Raw genomic sequence first — 18,409 nt, 5'->3', positions numbered from 1 at the left:
ATGACCAAGACCAGATTCTTCCCCGGACCGATTGACTGACTCCCCTTTTATCCGCTCCGGTGCGGCTCGACCCCTCCCCCACTCGGCGCGCTGCCCAGCACATCGGTGGGTAGGGGGATCACCCCTCTCCCACTGAGCGTGTGGAGAATCCGGGAGCAGAGGGTTGTTGTTGTTCTCTGCAGAGCCGTAGTAATCCGTTGCTGATGGTGTTACAAATAAAAGGAAATCCTAACTATCTAAAGTAACTCAGCGCATGAACATTTATTCACCCATTAGACAAGGGAAGGGAAACAGTCTATAAAACACATACTTACCGATATAACTAATTTATAGGACCTGTATTTTGTGTGTTCATGGCTTCCAGATTCGTAACAATACATCCGCCTTCAGTTGATATTGATTTGTCATTTTTAATGATAACTATGTAACAACCTAGAAATGTTGCAAAAGTTCCAGGAAGACTTAAGTGTATCAATTAGTACACGGTTAAGTATAACTTTAGACATTTCTTATTTAGTTCACAAATTTAATGACTATAATGCATGGCTTTCTGTGCAGAGACATTGTAAAAGTTGCCGAGGAGCGACACCAGTCAGAATGTCAGAAATGTAATGTTGTTCTTTAACAACACTGGGAACGTGCCGAAGTAACGATCACTCCCTTGATCTGTGTAAACTGTCTGTACCTCCAATACCCTGTGAGACATTGAGGGGCTGTTGTGCTCTTTCCTGATTGGCTGTACTTGGGCCTTGCCTCCTGGAACCAACATTGTTTAGATTGTTCCAACCCTTTCCCAAAAGCAAAAAAGTAGTTATTTTGATTTCGAACTATGGGAATCGTTACCCTTTCACAGATGAAAAGCTATTTCTCTTTTATCCTGCTTGTTCAATCGATATACAAGACTTGGGTGAGGGTTTTTCCTTGGAGAGAATCTCAATGATGGATTTTCCTCCCGTATGTGCGCATGTATGTAATGTTACTAAAAACATTCTCCTTTCTATGCTGAACTCGAGTGGAAATAGAGTTCATTTCTTCCACAGCGGTGTCCGTGCCTCGACTGGAGCAACATAACCGATTTATCAATGAATAAAAAAAATCCTTCATAAATTGTCAGTTGAACAGAAAAAAACAAAACCTACCAATCTGTATTGAACATGTGACTGGAGTTTCCATCTTCACCAACAGCTCCAATGATCGCCATTTTCATCTGAATCGCTCGCATAAGGCTCAAAACTATACGGCTCCATAATCTTCCCGAAAGCGATCACTAATATTTTTCTCTAATAGTTTCTTCAAAATCCGACTGATCAGTTTCAACATACTGAGAACCTTCAAAGTTGCTAATAACGGTGGAATCAGTATCGAAATCCGAGCTTAAAATACTCCGTTTCTCTATATATGTGAGGCACCATTTGGATTAAAGTGGGTTCAAGGTGTGATGTCACTGGTGAACATCGAAAGGCGACACTTCAGGACTTTTTTGGCACTTTGTGATTGACAAAAAAAAAATTCAAAAACGTTTCCCTTCAGATTGACCATGATAAACGATTTTAAAATGGTTTTCAGAAAGAAAGAAAAAAATTGCATTTGGGTTCTGCTTTAAGGACCACAAACTGCTATAGCTGCCTAGCAGACAAGGCTTGGGTATAACGTTTCCAAAGTTGAGTTGTCTTCACCCAGAACTGTGCAGGCATCGTGTGCCTGGTGTTAAGTTTCCTCCCAAGAGAGAAAAGGGCATGACGTGACTGCAATATACAGATGATGGGAGCTAATGTCTTTTTATCATTGCCTTTCGTGTGACTAGGTGCGGACAAGCGTGCGCGCCGATTAGAATTATATAATTTAAACTACGAGGAATAACCGCTCCCGCTGGGAGCGAAATATGTTGTCAGTACCCGTTCCCTGATTGAGGTCCCGCTTCTTCTTGGGACGAACGGATGGGTCTCTTTTTAGTAAAAGTAACACATGAGGTATTTTTTTTTTTAAATTAAATACTGTCGGTGTCAATACCCACTCCCTCCGGCAAGGGTCAGTGATTAAACCACTTGCATTATTCTCCGTGTTTCGGTAAAAAAAAAAAAAAATCGCAAGTCGTAGTCCCATTGCCCGGAAAAGGGGTAGAGGGGATTTAATGACTGTAATGCATGGCTTTTTGTGCAGAGACACGATTTGTTTGAACACTTGGGGTAAAACCGGGGTAAATTTCAGTGTCGTTGAGTCTGGAGCAAACTTCAGACACCTATAGCACTCAATATTTTGCTCCAAAAGGTTTCAGTTTTCTTTTGTAAATGATCCAGTCACTAGATTATGTAAATCAGGCAACAAAATTCTTCATGATGAATAAACTGACTGTTGGCAGCAATTTGAAAACTCCAATTTTTTTGACTGCATTTTACAAATCACTACTTTTGAGAGTACTTATCTTAAAAAGTATTTTAAGCAGAACATTTTTGATGTCAGATTCTGAAAGCCTCACTAATAGGCACCATTTGTGTGAATTTTCAGAACTCTTTAAAACAATGGAATTTAGAGCCCTCCAAAAATGCTCCAGATACAAATCTGCAACTCGCGACTGCCAGAATTGAAACACCCTTAGGGTGTTTGTAGAGCCATATCTCGGACACTACTTGGAATTTTGAGCTATAACTTGGCAAACCTTCCTCATATATGTTAAGGTAGCTTTGAGAATTTTTTCAGGAAAATCTGAGGGGTCACCGCAGAATTTCATTTTTTGACTGATTTGACACGGAATGACCCTGGACGGTAAATAACCCACGGTGTCCTTTGCAAAGAGTGGGCGAGCTATTACCGGCACCCTGAACAAATTCCAAATTTCTGCCCTTACTACTGCTGGGAAAGCAATGGCAAACCATCCAGCATAGCACTACCAAGAAACTGCTTCGGCAGAACCAACACTGTAATACAGAGTATGGTACATCATCCATCCATCCATCCATCCATCCATACTCTGTGCAGAACGTTGGTGCTGCCTAAGTAGTCTCCTTGGCTATTGCGCACAATCCTGGACGGGCCGCCACTCCGACACAGTATACCAGCAAGCTGGCCCTCATTTTGTCGACTTCAGAAAGATGACAGGCAGAGTCAACCCCACCTGGTATTAATTCAACTCCATAGGGATCCTAGGATCCCAAACCCACCACCCTAACCATTAAGCGAACATCAGGCATAAAGGGATTGGGGCACTTTACTTTGTGTTGTGCAGCTTACTTTGTGTTGTACACCAGGTATATGGTACATCAGTGAGTGTTTAATGTAGTGAGCTGCCTTCCATGTACAGTCAAGAAAACATGTCTTCAAAAAATAACATCAATTAATTATTCATCAGGTTCAATTGTAAAAAGAATAATAAAACATCTCCTTAATTATTTCATACTCCTGAACCTTCATCCGCCAATCTCCTTCGTCGTCGACCAAACATCTCTTTATACGAAGGCTTCAATGATTTTGCTTTTTCTTTGCACTCGTGGCCTTTTCAAAGTCACATTGTTGTCATCTGAGACTGCTGGGGAATACATCAATAAATTATTTGAAGGAAAGTGATGTCACAACTGGAATTAATCTCAAAAAACAACAGACAGTTTTAACCTGTGACAGGAGTATGGGCTCAAAATTTGTTTCCACCACAAATTTGATGAAATACAAGCCTGGTGTTGGCTTAATAGTTAGGGTGGCCGGCTTGGGATCCTGGGGTCCTGAGGTTGAGCCCCGTTGGTCGCTGAATTAACACCAGGTGGGGTTGACTCAGCCTGTCATCCTTCTGAGGTCAGCAAAATGAGTACCGGTATACTGGTAATAGGGGCAATGCATCAGTGGCATAGCAGTGTCCCTAACCAATGACACAACCAGCAGCTACAAAAAAGGCTGCACACGAGAGTGTGTATTTACTAGTATATTTTATTTTCTCTCTTTCTGTTGGCACATGCTTATGGAACAATTTCCTCATGCATATGGAATGGTGCTACTGTGCCAAATGCAGACCGACAACATTAAAAGCTACATCACCCGGAATGACATCTCACTACTTTAACACCATAAGCCGTTTTTAAAAAGCTTCCTTGTTAACACGGCAGATAAAACAGGAGGAAATCAAAACAAAGTTTTGGGTCTGTACTTGTCTCTATTTCAAAACAGACGATGTCTACCAATGATGAACCTTACATGGTTCAGAGAGGCTAAATTACTCGACTTACGCAACTTGCTCAGTGCATATTACAAAGCCAGTATCATTTGAGCTTATTCATGAAAGCCATAACATCCTAGCCATTTCTGCTGTCATGCCCTGATACTTGTGGCTGCAGGGATAAGCATAGCAGAGAAGGAGGCGGTGGGGGTGAGATGGGGGGTGAAATAAACTGAAGCCAGCTAGGTTTTACCTGATACTCTAATAACAGCGACATAATTCTGCTGAGAAAAACTATCATTTTAAAGAAAGGGCTTGGAAGGGTGGTGGTGAACAGGAGGGAGCAGGGAGAGAAAGTGGGCAGAGCAGAGCTGCCGTTTCTGGTGAGCGACTTTTCTATGGAGTTCTGCCATGAGCCTGAGTTGGAGTACTCGCCATGTGATTTGGGGGGAAACCACGTGGTGACCCGCTCGGGTTCAGCCGAGCCAGAGGAATGTTCCGGCAATGACTGATCGCTGGACTGCCATCTCAAATCTGTGACCACTCCAAGGAGGAAGGCAGGGGAATCTCCTCCATTTCGTTACTTTCTTCCTCCCCCCCCCCCAGCTTTGTTGTGTCTTTGTTAAACCTACTTCCCTGGTATATAGTACGAGGCAAGAGAGGATGACTTATAAGTAAAAGCCTAGTTTTGTGTTGGCCTTCTGATGAATCTTCTTTGTGGCCTCCTACTGTTACGATATATTTATTTGTGTGCAGCTTGTGGCTGCTTGGTAGCATAATTTTCTGGGGCCACAGCTGTGCCGCTAATGCAGTGCCCGTAACCAGTAAGCAGGTACTCATTTTGCTGACATCGGAAGGATGACAGGCTGAGTCAATCCACCTGGTGTTCATTCAACAGTCGACAGGGGCTTGAACTGAAGAATCTATGAGATCTTAAGCAGGCCAGCTTAACCGTTAAGGCAACACCAGGAAAACTGTTATGATAAAAAAATCATAATCATCAAATTATTTACTCATTCTTTCAACCCTTTGCTGATGTTGATGACTCCACCCTCTACCATACTATCTGTCATCCCTCAGATCGGCAAGCAGCAGCCTCTTCACTCTCTGCAGATCTGGATAAAATCATAAGCTGGTCCAATACGTGGAACATGTCTTTCAATACTGAAAACAAATCTGTCACTCTCACTATGTCTCTCAGAAAAGACCGTTTAGAACCCCCCCCCCCCACCCCATCTACTTCCTCAAGAATCCTCTGGAAGAAGTCCTTTCATTCAAGCTTCTGGGTCTCACTATCAGCCATGATCTTTCCTGGGAAAGCCACATTTCCAAGCCGGCCTGCAAAGCCAGTTGCCGACTGGACATCCTCCGTTGTGCAAAATCCTTCCTTGGCACACCTGAGCTCCTGACCACAAACAAAGCTTTCATCCGCAGCCTGATGGAGTACTGCTTTCACCTCTGGGCTGGTGCTCCCACCTCTCACCTTTCTCAGCTTCACACTGTGGAAACCAAGGCATTTAGGATCATTGGTATCTCCCACGATGTGGCTGAGTCTTTGGGTCACTCGCTCTCTCACCGCAGTCAGGTCGGTGGTCTGTGTCTTCTACAGTCTCCTCTCTGGCCCCACCCCACTTGCTCAGTCTGAGATGCCCCCCCCCCCAAATATTTCTGCAGGGCGCTCAGTCTGCCAGCAACCCCCTTCTGGTAAAACTACCAAAGTCAAGAATCACTGCTCACCTTCACTCTTTCATTCCTCTTCTTTCCCACATTTGGAACAAACTTCCACACTCTCTTGAATCCCACTCCACCCTCCAGGTCTTCAAAACAGCTGTTCACCACCGCCTCTTATCGTCCCCCATCCAAATCTTCGATCTTTTATACCCCCCGTTAATCCACCCCAAACCCACCTCCTTCAAATTCCCTGTTTTCCTTCCTGAAAGTCCCTGTAATGTCCATCTTGTATACCCTGTGTACCCCATCCAATCCCTCTCCCTTCCACAGATCTCATGTCTCTGTTCCACACATATGTTCTGTGCGTTCACTCTCATACAAGCCTCGACGGTGTATCCCTCCCCCTCCAAAAAAAAACAACCACATATGACTTCATTTTTGGGGTCCCTGGCAGTACATGCAAGCTCCAAAATATATATGCAAATTCCTAGCAACATACAGTGAGTTCATGAACAACAGTTTGGGTCATCTGAGCTTGGAGAACTCTTGTGATCATGTCTGGCATGTCAATCAGAAGCTGGTCACATGACAACATATCCCATATAGTGATCACTCATGTCCACCAAACTGCAGAAGGGACATGCAAAGATCACAGAACGAGCATACGCTGATGCGAATTTCAGCCGAATTGCAGATATGAAGCATATCGATGCTATTTCGGCATTTCCTGTTATTTAAAGGCAGCGGCTATTTGGAAGCAGATTTTCCCGAATTTTGGAGCAGTTTTCACCCATGCTGACTGTACTAATTGTACCAAATAATAAATCACTCGAGATGAAGGAAAAGGTTTCCTCCGCTCACTCAACTTGGAGGACTTCTGTCATAGAATATGATGGACTACCAGCAAACAGTTCTAATGCTACTGGATCCGGCAATCATGTCATCTTTCCATCACCAATGGCATTCTGACAAAAACAAAAACAAAACTAGAACGGCACTCGGTAGAGCACATACGAAACGTAAACTGTTCAGCCTGGCAGGGGGTATCACATTGATGGGCCAGATTTGAACCAGGACCTGAACCAAAATCATATCGGCTTGCTCTCGTCACCTCACCAACTCATCCACCAAGTTCTGTCATAACTCGTCCACACCTTTTTGAAATAACATGCTATCTATAGTTTTTGGCTCCATCTCTCAATGGTGAAGAATCACTTAAAAAATATTTTTTAATCCTCGTTTCCAGATTCGGATCCATATCTTCACCAAAATTGAATCAATTCAGCCTCTTCACACACCCAACCTGTCCACAAAATTGTCCGAATCCGTCCACAACTTTTTAAGATATCCTGCTCACAAACAGACAGACCGACACAGACAAACAAACAGACAAACAGGGGTGGAAACATAATCTCTATCCTACTTTGGTGGCAGAGGTTGTTGTTTTTGTTGTTGTGTTGCCCCAGTCAGTACAGGCCCGTGGCACAGAGATAGCTGATCGATCTCCCAGGAGTGACCCAGAGATCCCTCAGATCTATGATGTGCTCTTGACTAAGTGGAGCCAGGACCATGCAGTCTTCCATAATGTGTTTTGTTGTGTGTGGGGTGGCCTGACAGAGATTGCAGGTGTCAGTGGTGTCATCGAGTGTGTGTTTGTCGTGTAAGAGCTGTGGGTGGTGTCCACAGCGGAGGCATACAAGGTGAACATGATCAGACTTGGAGAGGAGTTGGTCTGTCATGGATGGGTGAGGGTAAATTGCCCAGGATACTGCTTGGGTTTATAGTTTAATTGTGTTTATGGTGATGTGGGTGTGGATGAGCTTTTTCTAGTTTCCGTTGTTCATTGGGGGGGGGGAGTTTTGAAGGATGTCACTGTAGTGTCTTTATGGTGTTGCTTCAATGTGTCTAGGGGCCTGTGGGTAGTTGTACATGTAGTGGCAAGGGTGATTAGGATTGGCACTTAACACATGCAAGGAACTGTGTACCTTTCATGTCCAAGTAGTCTTTGATTTTTACCGATGTGTGTAGGACGGTGCTCAATGAGTGTTATTAATGTGAAACCTGTGACGATGCGAAGGGCTTTGTTTTGTATGGTCTGCAAGGTGTTGAGATGCGTGTTTGATAGGCTGGAGGCCCAAGATGAGCTGGTGTAGTTAATGACAGATACAATGTACTGCTTGTATATGAGTGATGTTTCTTTGTGGTGTCTGTGAGTGCCCCAAGTGTGTTCACCCTGGGTGGGCATTTTTTTTAATGCTTGTGATGTGATCTGAGAATGACATGGAAGTGTTAAAAGTGATGGTGTGTGTATGTGTGTGTATGTGTGTGTATGTTCAGTGTAATTTGTTAAAAGACTAAGGTAAGAGAGGGGATGGAGGGGGAACATACACCAGAAAGAGACTTAACTTGATGCCACCAGGATTTGGAGGGAGAGAGGTTTGAGAGTTCAGACTTGAGATTAGAAAGATGTTTTCTGGCTCTCATGAGGGTAGACACACTTGTTACAAGCTTTATGGAAGGAACTGAGATTACCCTCAGTTGGGTTTGTTTTCCATGAGGCAAAGGCAAGTTGTTTCAGAACAACTGCCTCGCCACAAGCTTCAGTGTACCATGGGCAGGAGGAAGGGTAGGACAACTGAAGACGAGAGGGGATAAATCTGTGCATGAGGGAGAGCAAGTTTCTGTGAAAGAATTCCCAGGATGAGTTGATGTTGGAGGAAGTAGAGATGGGAGACCAGTCTAGAAGTTTGATGGCTGCTTGGAGACCCTGCCAGTTGGCCTGGGTGAAATTCCAGACTCGACGGCACTGAGGTGGTTCTCTAATAACAGCCAGAGAGATGTCCACTTTGACAAGCACATGGTCAGACGAACCGATTGGAACGGTGGAAGAACAGCAGATATTTTCAAGGAAATTTGTCAAAATCAGATCCAGAAGAGATGGAGTACTGTTGGTTGAGATCCGGGTCGGGAATTTGACGGATTGAGTCAGTTCCAAAGAGTCGCAGAAGTCTTTTGCTGAAGTGCCATGACAGGTGAGAGAGTTACCCACACCTAATCAACTGGCATGATGACGATTGAAGTCGCATATGAGGAAGAGAGAGTTCGGATGAGAAGATAGAAGTTGGTCCATGTTGTCGGCAAGCGAGATTTAAATGGAGTCATCACCGTTTGGTGGACGGTACAACACACATATAAACATGAGGTAGGAGCAGAGGGAAGCCGTAGCCAAAGGCATTCCTGGGGTGGTGTGTGTGAGAGAGGGCAGTGCATGGAGAGTGAGGAATAGAGTCTTTGATGAAGAGAGCAACTCCCCGTCAGGACGAGGCTCAGGCCTGTCATACCTGAGGAGGGAGTAACCAGGGAGAGATACTTGGGAATCAGAGATGTCTTGAGGGAGGAAAGTTTCTGTTTGGCAGATTATGCCTGGTTTGTCAGTGGCAACCTGTATGTAAAGATGTGTAAGGTTTGAGCGAAGGCCCTGGATGTTTAAGGTCCACACTGTTAATGACGCGGGAGGGGAAGAGGTTTTGGGTGCAGGGGAGGGGAGGGGAGGACGAAGGAGGGAAGGAGGGTTATTGAAAGAGTGTGGGGGTTTTCAGAAAAGCATGGGGAGAGGGTCGGATGAGGAGAAAAAGCTCGGTGGTGATGGGTTGAGGTACAGTAGGGAGTAATAAGAGAGGGGGCAGAGGGCAGTTGAAGATTGGAGGAGGTGGAGTGATGAGGTGGAAGAGAGAAAGGGAGGGGAAGGACGCACCTTTGTGGATGTGAGAGGGGGGCAACTTTGGGAAGGGGGAATGAGGGGGAATGAGGGGGAGAGTTGAGGGAGAAGGGTAAGGGGGAGAGTTGAGGGAGAAAGGTAAGGGGGAGAGTTGAGGGAGAAGGGTTAGGGGGAGAGCTGAGGGAGAAGGGTAAGGGGGAGAGTTGAGGGAGAAGGGTAAGGGGGAGAGTTGAGGGAGAAGGGTAAGGGGGAGAGTTGAGGGAGAAGGGTAAGGGGGAGAGTTGAGGGAGAAGGGTAAGGGGGGAGAGTTGAGGGAGAAGGGTAAGGGGGAGAGTTGAGGGAGAAGGGTTAGGGGGAGAGCTGAGGGAGAAGGGTAAGGGGGAGAGTTGAGGGAGAAGGGTAAGGGGGGAGAGTTGAGGGAGAAGGGTAAGGGGGAGAGTTGAGGGAGAAGGGTAAGGGGGAGAGTTGAGGGAGAAGGGTAAGGGGGAGAGTTGAGGGAGAAGGGTAAGGGGGAGAGTTGAGGGAGAAGGGTAAGGGGGAGAGTTGAGGGAGAAGGGTAAGGGGGAGAGTTGAGGGAGAAGGGTAAGGGGGAGAGTTGAGGGAGAAGGGTAAGGGGGAGAGTTGAGGGAGAAGGGTAAGGGGGAGAGTTGAGGGAGAAGGGTAAGGGGAGAGTTGAGGGAGAAGGGTAAGGGGGAGAGTTGAGGGAGAAGGGTAAGGGGGAGAGTTGAGGGAGAAGGGTAAGGGGGGAGAGTTGAGGGAGAAGGGTAAGGGGGAGAGTTGAGGGAGAAGGGTAAGGGGGAGAGTTGAGGGAGAAGGGTAAGGGGGAGAGTTGAGGGAGAAGGGTAAGGGGAGAGTTGAGGGAGAAGGGTAAGGGGGAGAGTTGAGGGAGAAGGGTAAGGGGGGAGAGTTGAGGGAGAAGGGTAAGGGGGAGAGTTGAGGGAGAAGGGTAAGGGGGAGAGTTGAGGGAGAAGGGTAAGGGGGAGAGTTGAGGGAGAAGGGTAAGGGGGAGAGTTGAGGGAGAAGGGTAAGGGGGAGAGTTGAGGGAGAAGGGTAAGGGGGGAGAGTTGAGGGAGAAGGGTAAGGGGGAGAGTTGAGGGAGAAGGGTAAGGGGGAGAGTTGAGGGAGAAGGGTAAGGGGGAGAGTTGAGGGAGAAGGGTAAGGGGGAGAGTTGAGGGAGAAGGGTAAGGGGGAGAGTTGAGGGAGAAGGGTAAGGGGGAGAGTTGAGGGAGAAGGGTAAGGGGGAGAGTTGAGGGAGAAGGGTAAGGGGGAGAGTTGAGGGAGAAGGGTAAGGGGAGAGTTGAGGGAGAAGGGTAAGGGGGAGAGTTGAGGGAGAAGGGTAAGGGGGGAGAGTTGAGGGAGAAGGGTAAGGGGGGAGAGTTGAGGGAGAAGGGTAAGGGGGAGAGTTGAGGGAGAAGGGTAAGGGGGAGAGTTGAGGGAGAAGGGTAAGGGGGAGAGTTGAGGGAGAAGGGTAAGGGGGAGAGTTGAGGGAGAAGGGTAAGGGGGAGAGTTGAGGGAGAAGGGTAAGGGGGAGAGTTGAGGGAGAAGGGTAAGGGGGGAGAGTTGAGGGAGAAGGGTAAGGGGGGAGAGTTGAGGGAGAAGGGTAAGGGGGAGAGTTGAGGGAGAAGGGTAAGGGGGAGAGTTGAGGGAGAAGGGTAAGGGGGAGAGTTGAGGGAGAAGGGTAAGGGGGAGAGTTGAGGGAGAAGGGTGAGGGGGAATTTTTGAGAAAGGTGAGAGGGAAGCTTGGAGGCAGAAGAGTGTGAAGGTCGCTTTGTGAGGGAGGGTTGAGAGAGCAGGCACGGCCAAGGTGCAGGAGGGCGATGGAAGAGGTGTTGAGAGGGGAAGAATGAGACTTGGTAGAAGTATGGTGAAGAAGAAGGGAGTGGGCAGAGGGAAGTACAAGATTTGAGGGTTTGGGAAGAAGGGGAGGTGTGCTGAGAGGAAGGACGGAGCATGATTTTGGTGACGAGTGTACTGATTGAGAGAGTGAGATGTCTGTTCAGTTAGAATGGAGCCCACAGATGTCAGAACACCACACACTTTGGGACAACATTGGAGGAGCTAATACTGAATCAGAAGACAGGGAAGAGTGGATGTCAATGTTGTTTGATGTGGATGTCAATGTTGGAGGTGATGAGTTGTTGGAATGCTTGTTCAGTGTCATGCACAAAGTTATCCCACATCGCTTTTTCGTGATTGGTGACTTTTGTTTTTGTTTACGATGAGGTCTATAGCTGTGTTTATGGTAATGATGACAGGTCGGTGATCTGAAGGGAGTTGTTGCACAGTTCTCCACATGGTTGTAGTGCAAAGTGATGGAAAAGAGAATGTTATGTCTGGTGATAAGTTATTGTAACAAGCAAGGTGTGCGTGTGTGCATGTGTGTGTCATTCAACATAAATAACAAATTTCGTTGTGCGTTTGGCCTCTGCTGTTTGGTTGGTGATGGGTGTGTCTTTGGCATTTAAGTGCCCTCCAATGATGGTGATTGGGAGGGAGCAAAGGTTCTGTAGTTGTATTGAGTATTTGGTTGGTACAGTTATGGATGAGTCATGCGGAATGTAAATGTTTATGATATTTGTCTGTGCTTTGTTCCAGTTTTAATTTTGAAAGCTTGAAGTTCAGTATATTGTCTGGCGGTGGAAGTGCTTTTGTGTCTTGTGCGATATCTGAGGTGGTGGAGGAAAAAGGAGTGCGAGGTATTGGAGTCATTTGGGGTAGAATAATAGGAATAAGTATCCTTCACACCATTCAACATTTGCTACAGCTGGAAAGAGGAGGAAGAGGCAACTGGCTATCATGAGCAAAATTAATTGCTCATGAATTGCTCAAATGCAAAATTAATTGCTCAATTGCAAATAGTTAATAAAAGGGTAGGAACCCCCATTGAACCGCTCCGCCAGTGAGTCAAGTCGGGCCACGTTCCCCAAACCTCTGTCACCACACGTATCCATGCTTCCTCCCAGGGAAGCAAAGAGATAAATCAGGAGAGAGAGAGAGTTAATAGGATTAGTGTACTTGGATTAAAGTTAGAGTTAGGGTGAAGTCAGCCGTCAGACAACTGCCTGCCTACCGGTCTATCAGCCGGTCCTTATGCACACTCAAAACAATTACTGTGCCGGCCATACGTGTTAATGAACAATGGACTGAGGGGGCTGCCTGGTAGGGAATGAACTGGAAATACCTTAAAGGAATGGAATGCCTCTCCTACATTTTTTACAAATAATTATTACGAATTTCCAATCGCAATACAAAACGAGAGGGGGAACACTCGGTAGAGTGCAAAACCTCCGCCGCCAATACTGCTAGGTCACTCAAGTGAACCTGATATCCTATTCATTCAATTTGACGTCAACAGTGCTCACAGAGTTATAGTTTGCAACTTTCCCTTTTACATACTCAATTCATTCGTCATAACTAGATTACTTGAGACAGAAATTGATTTTACGTGGGTATATCCACCTGAAGTTCGAAAATCAGCCGCAATTATAATTTTGGCATGTTATTTTTTTTGTTGGAAATCACTTATAACATGTAGAAATGCAAAAAAAAAAAATTAAAATATTTTTTCAAATTGGCCACCATAGCGGCCATATTGGATTTTGGACCAAGTCCAAAATCTAATGGCATGATCCTTGGACCAGACATAACCCCACCCCCCCAAGTTTCGTCGAAATCCGTCGAGGAGTTTTTCCATAATACTGTTCACAAACAAACAAACAGAAAGGGGTGAAAACAGTAACCTCCGATCTTCGATGGCGGAGGTTAACTAGAATGGCACTCTTCGACGTTGCGACATCGACCGATATGCTTCCACTCACACTACTTACTTGTACCAAGTTTGATTTCAATCCCTTTAACTGTTCGCAATTATCACGTTTTAACCTGGGATGACCTCGGACCTTTGACCTCTTGATGCCAAAACCTAATTAGTTACTCTTTGTATCATAATACTGCATATACTTATCCTAAATTTGGTCAAAATCCCATCACTGGTTCACAAGTTAATGGGGCAACAGAATGTTTACCTCATGGGACCTCTGACCTTTCACCTTTGATCTCTTGACCGCATAATCGAATCAGTTCATCTTTGCATCATAATACATACTTGTACCAAGTTTTACTTAGATCCATTCAGCCGTTCTTAAGTTATCACAGTAACGAAAACCTATCACGGATGCACAACCCGAAAACATAATGCCTCTGGGGACTTCGTTAGTGGAGGCATACTGTACAGTGCCTTCAGAAAGTATTCACACCCCTCGACTTTTGTCACATTTTGTGGTGTTACAGCCTGAATTTAAAATGGATTTAATTTGAAAAAATTTTGTCACCGATCCACACAGAATACCCCATGATGACAAAGTGGAAAAAAGTGTTTTTAGAAATTTTTACAAGTCAATTAAAAATGAAAAGCTGAAATGTCTTGCATCAAGAAGTATTCAACCACCTGAGTCAATATTTGTAAAAGCACCGAACCAGCAATTACAGCTTTGAGACTTCTTGGGTATGTCTGTATCAGGTTTGCACACCTGGAGTTGGGGGATTTTCTCCCATTCCTTGCAGATTTGCTCAAGCTCTGTAAAGTTGGATGGGGAACATCGGTGAGCAGCAATCTTCAAGTATTTCCACAGATTCTCAATGGGATTAAAATCTGGGCTTTGGCTGGGCTACTCAAGGACTTTCACATTCTTGTTATGAAGCCATTCCAGTGTTGCTTTGGCTGTATGCTTGGGGTCATTGTCCTCTTGGAACGTAAATCTTTGCCCACGGTCTGAGGTCTTTTGCACTCTGAAGCAGGTTCTCCTCAAGGATTTGCCTGTATTTGGCTCCATTCATTGTTCCCCCTATCCTTACAAGTCTCCCAGTCCCTGCTGCTGAAAAGCATCCCCGTAACATGATGCTGCCACCACCATGCTTCACGGTAGGGATGGTGTTAGATGAGTGATGAGCCGTGCTCAGTTTCTACCAGACGTAGTGCTTTGCATTCAAGCCAAAGAGTTCAATTTTCATCCCACAAGACCACAGAATATTTTGCCTCAGGCTCTAAGTCCTTCACGTGCCTTTTTGCAAACTCTAGGTGTACCGTCATGTGCCTTTTTCTCAAGAGTGGCTTCTGTCTGGCAACTCTCCCATAAAGCCGAGAATTGTGAAGTGCTGCAGAAACTGTTGTCCTTCCGGCAGGTTCTCCCATCTCAGCCAAGGAACTCTGTAATTCTGTCAGGGTGGTCATTGGGTTCTTGGTCACTTCCCTGACCAAAGTCCTTCTTGTCCAGTTCCTCAGTTTGCTCGGATAGCAAGCTCTGGGAAGAGTGTGGTTAGTTCTATATTCTCTCCATTTCCGAATGATGGAGCTCACTATGCTCGTGGGAACTTTCAACACTCTAGAAATTGTTTAATACCCATACCCATATCTATGTTGGAGTTCTACAGACAGTTTCTTGGATTTCATGTAGTGTAGTAGATAGTAGAAAAATCGTGCAAATTATGATACAAGCATAAAATTTGGAATTTCTGTTCTGCAGGGCTTTCTGATCAAATCTGCCCGATTGGCCATTTGAAAATCCAAATTTTGAAAGAAAAAAAAAAAAAAAAAAAAAAAAAACTTCAAAAAAATTTGAAGTCGCAGCTGGCTGAAATTCTTGAAGAACAAGTGAACATCCCAGACAGAGACCCAAGGGGAGATACAGTCATCATTGATGGCTCAGCACTTATCAATGCCCTACCTCCACGCACTTCAAAGATATTTGATGACTATGCTAAAGAAGACATCATCCCAAAGGTGGAATCCTATGGTGCCAAGTACGAGAGGGTGGACGTAGTGTTTGATGTGTTTGATCAGAAGAAGAGTGACAGGAACCAGTAAGACCCCAAGTAACTGGAGAAACTTTCTTCGAGATGACAGCAACAAGACTGAGCCGTTTCACTTCCTTGAGGAAAAGATGTGTGAAGCACAGACGACAAGCACAGTCATTGTCACAAAAAGAGAAGATGCCATTAGCAACACAAGGAAGTCACTGGATGCTGTGTCTCCATGTTGTCATGAAGAAGCTGACACTCGAATATTTGTACACGCCAGGGATGCAACGACGGATGGTCGCAAGCCCATTATCATTAAGGCTAATGACACGGACGTACTAGTCATAGCAATATCTGTACTGCCATCCTTACAGGAACTAGGTCTTGAGAACATGTGGATTGCCTTTGGCCAAGGAGCCAAGGCGCGATGGATTCCAGTCCATGAGGTAGTTTCTGCAATCGGGCCTGAGAAAGCTAGAGGGATCCCATACTTCCATGCGTTCACTGGATGTGACGTCGTGTCTGCCTTCCGCGGTAAAAGGAAGAAAACTGCATGGCAGACTTGGAACGTCTTTGATGATGTTTCTGAAACATTCACCAATCTCAGCCAGCATCCAACATTGATTCGTGCTCGACTTTGAGGTCTTTTTTATTTTTTTTTTTTTTTTTTTCCAAAATTTGGATTTTCAAATGGCCAATCAGGCAGATTTGATTACAATCCCCTGGAGAACAAATGTGCCAAATTTGATGCTTGCATCATCATTTGCACGATTCCTCTCAAAAATTGCTGTTATCTGCCCCACTAATCATCTGAGGTCGTTTTCTATCCATACCCTTGATTCGATCGATCCGCATTAACTCAACCATTCCTCATGATCTACTTGCAGGATACTACTTTTCCGTTCTTTTCCTTTCCCTTATTTTCTTCTCTGACGTTTCCTTCCTTTTTCCTCCAAAGAACCCCTTGTCGAGTCCACATTTGCCCCACTGTCAGTGCTTTTCCCTCTACCCGGTGTCACCTCACTCCTTAATTCGGTTCGACTTTGTCTACAGAAGTCATAATAATACTATAAGAGAATGAGAATGATGGGTGGGGGAGCCATATACAACAACCGCATCAACGGATGATGAATTATAGCAAGGAGAAAGACAGCGAAGAAAGGTGACATTAAAAGAATGAAAATCAAGACAGAAAGCCTCGGATTTCCCGTCGTTGGGAACATTGTTTAATAACAGAGCCAGAACAGAAACATATTTGGAGAAATAAGATAAGAGGAATAAGAGCAGAACGAGGAGGGAGAGGAGGAACAAGGGATGGAAAGGTGGGGGGAGGGGAGGGGGGAAAGAGGAGAAAAATAAGGGATTAGGGGAGGGAGGATGAGGACAAGGGATGTGGAGAGGAGAGGGGGGAGGACAATGCATGCAGGGTGGAGGAGAGGATGACAAGGGGTGTTTTGGGGAGGGGAGGTGGACAAGGGATGTGGGGTGGGGGGGAGGACAAAGGATGTGGGGGAGAGGAGGAGGGGAGTAGGACAAGAGATGAGGAGGGGGAGAGAGAGGACAAGCAATGGGAGGTGGACAAGGGATGGAAAAGTGGGGGAGGGGAGGGGAGTGGAGAAGAAGAGAAAAATAAGGGATTAGGGGAGGGAGAATGAGGACAAGGGATGTGGGGAGGAGAGGGGGAGGACAATGCATGCAGGGTGGAGGAGAGGAGGCACAAGGGATGAAAAAGTAGGGGGAGGGGAGGGGGAAGAAGAGAAAAATAAGGGAATTGGGGAGGGAGAATGAGGACAAGGGATGTGGGGAGGAGAGGGGTAGGACAATGCATGCAGGGTGGAGGAGAGGATGACAAGGGATGTTTTGGGGAGGGGAGGTGGACAAGGGATGTGGGGTGGGGGGAGTGGAGGTCAAAGAACGTGGGGGAGAGGAGGATGGGAGTAGGACAAAGGGATGGGGAGCGGAAGGGAGGGGCAGGACAAGGGAGTGTCGAGGTAAACCAAGGTGAGGGGAGAAGGGATAGAGAGGAGGAAAACTAAGGGGAGGGGATTACGGGGAGGAAGAGCGAGATGGAAGGGGGGGAGAGAGAGGAGGGAACATGGAAGGAAATTGCTGGTAAAGCTTTTGGGAGATGGTGATAATTGACAAACATGAGACACGAGACAATTAAAAGGTACGACGTAACAAAGAAACAATAGACAACGTTAAAAGAGTGCAGAGTAGAGATGACAGAGAGACAAGATAAATCGAACAGATAACATAAAATAACAAATGGCACAAGAAACGATGCATCATGCTTTGCGCGCAAAACAAATGCGAGTTCCAGAGACGAAGACGAGCTGCTGCGTACCGGACTGAGGTTCCCACAGCCTGTCGGGATCCCCTTCCATGATCTAGGCCCTCGTGGTTTCGACCAGGCCGTGTCCGTGTCCGTGTCCGTGTCCCTTTTCTCTGTCTCTGTCTCTCCCTCAAAGCCGCTCCCGCCCAGCCCAACCCTGACGAGCCCTGACGTCGCTCTGATGAAACAATCGCGATCCTTCACCGCCACAAACACGTCCAGTCACATCCCCCCTGCATTCCCACGATCAAATCGAGCTTAAATAGCCTCTCCACAATTATTATACGATCTCTCAGTACCGGTCACAATGACATTTGTGCGTCAAATAAGGTTTCATTGTTTTAAACGAACGCGCTAAATGGACGGCGAGCATACACCGCCTCATCTTGTACCTTCGCCACATGAACCTTTCACAAAAACAAATGGATAACAAGTTCCTCACAGAACGTTTAGAAAAAGAAAAAAAAACAATAAATATCAACGGTGAAGAGGAGATTCGGTTTTTAAATTCGAAACACATCGACGGACATAATATCTCCACAAAACCCACAACAATGTGCGTTCATTTATCACCTCACGAAACAATTGTTTACCGAAAACCACTCCAACGGTGTTAATAATCATCAGTCCCCGTGTTTAATGATGGAGATTACCGCGTCGTTTCATCTTCACAATGGCATCGACACAGAAAATGTGATGGTGTTTTTTTTTTTAATATATATTCCAGTTTTTCTTCTTTTTTCACTTT

General features: G+C 45.8%; 1 protein-coding gene across 2 annotated transcripts in view; it reads right to left on the bottom strand.

Annotated features, from left to right (window-relative positions):
* LOC147013906 (uncharacterized) overlaps positions 1-17,876 on the bottom strand; it is a 79,221-nt gene extending 61,345 nt beyond the window's left edge. Inside the window, exon 1 of one of the 2 annotated variants that reach the window (XM_085851233.1) lies at positions 17,674-17,876. In XM_085851233.1, the coding sequence (XP_085707359.1) occupies positions 17,674-17,713 (40 nt within the window). In that variant the 5' untranslated portion in view covers positions 17,714-17,876. The remainder of the gene's footprint in view (positions 1-17,673) is intronic. The other variant, XM_085851234.1, reaches the window with a different exon arrangement.
* Positions 17,877-18,409: the final 533 nt, after the last annotated feature.

The sequence above is a fragment of the Eptatretus burgeri genome, chromosome 13, assembly GCF_056783735.1.
Source record: "Eptatretus burgeri isolate ZD-2024b chromosome 13, Ebu_testis_v1, whole genome shotgun sequence".
Taxonomy (NCBI): Eukaryota; Metazoa; Chordata; class Myxini; order Myxiniformes; family Myxinidae; genus Eptatretus; species Eptatretus burgeri.
This window is presented reverse-complemented; position numbering and strand designations above follow the sequence as displayed.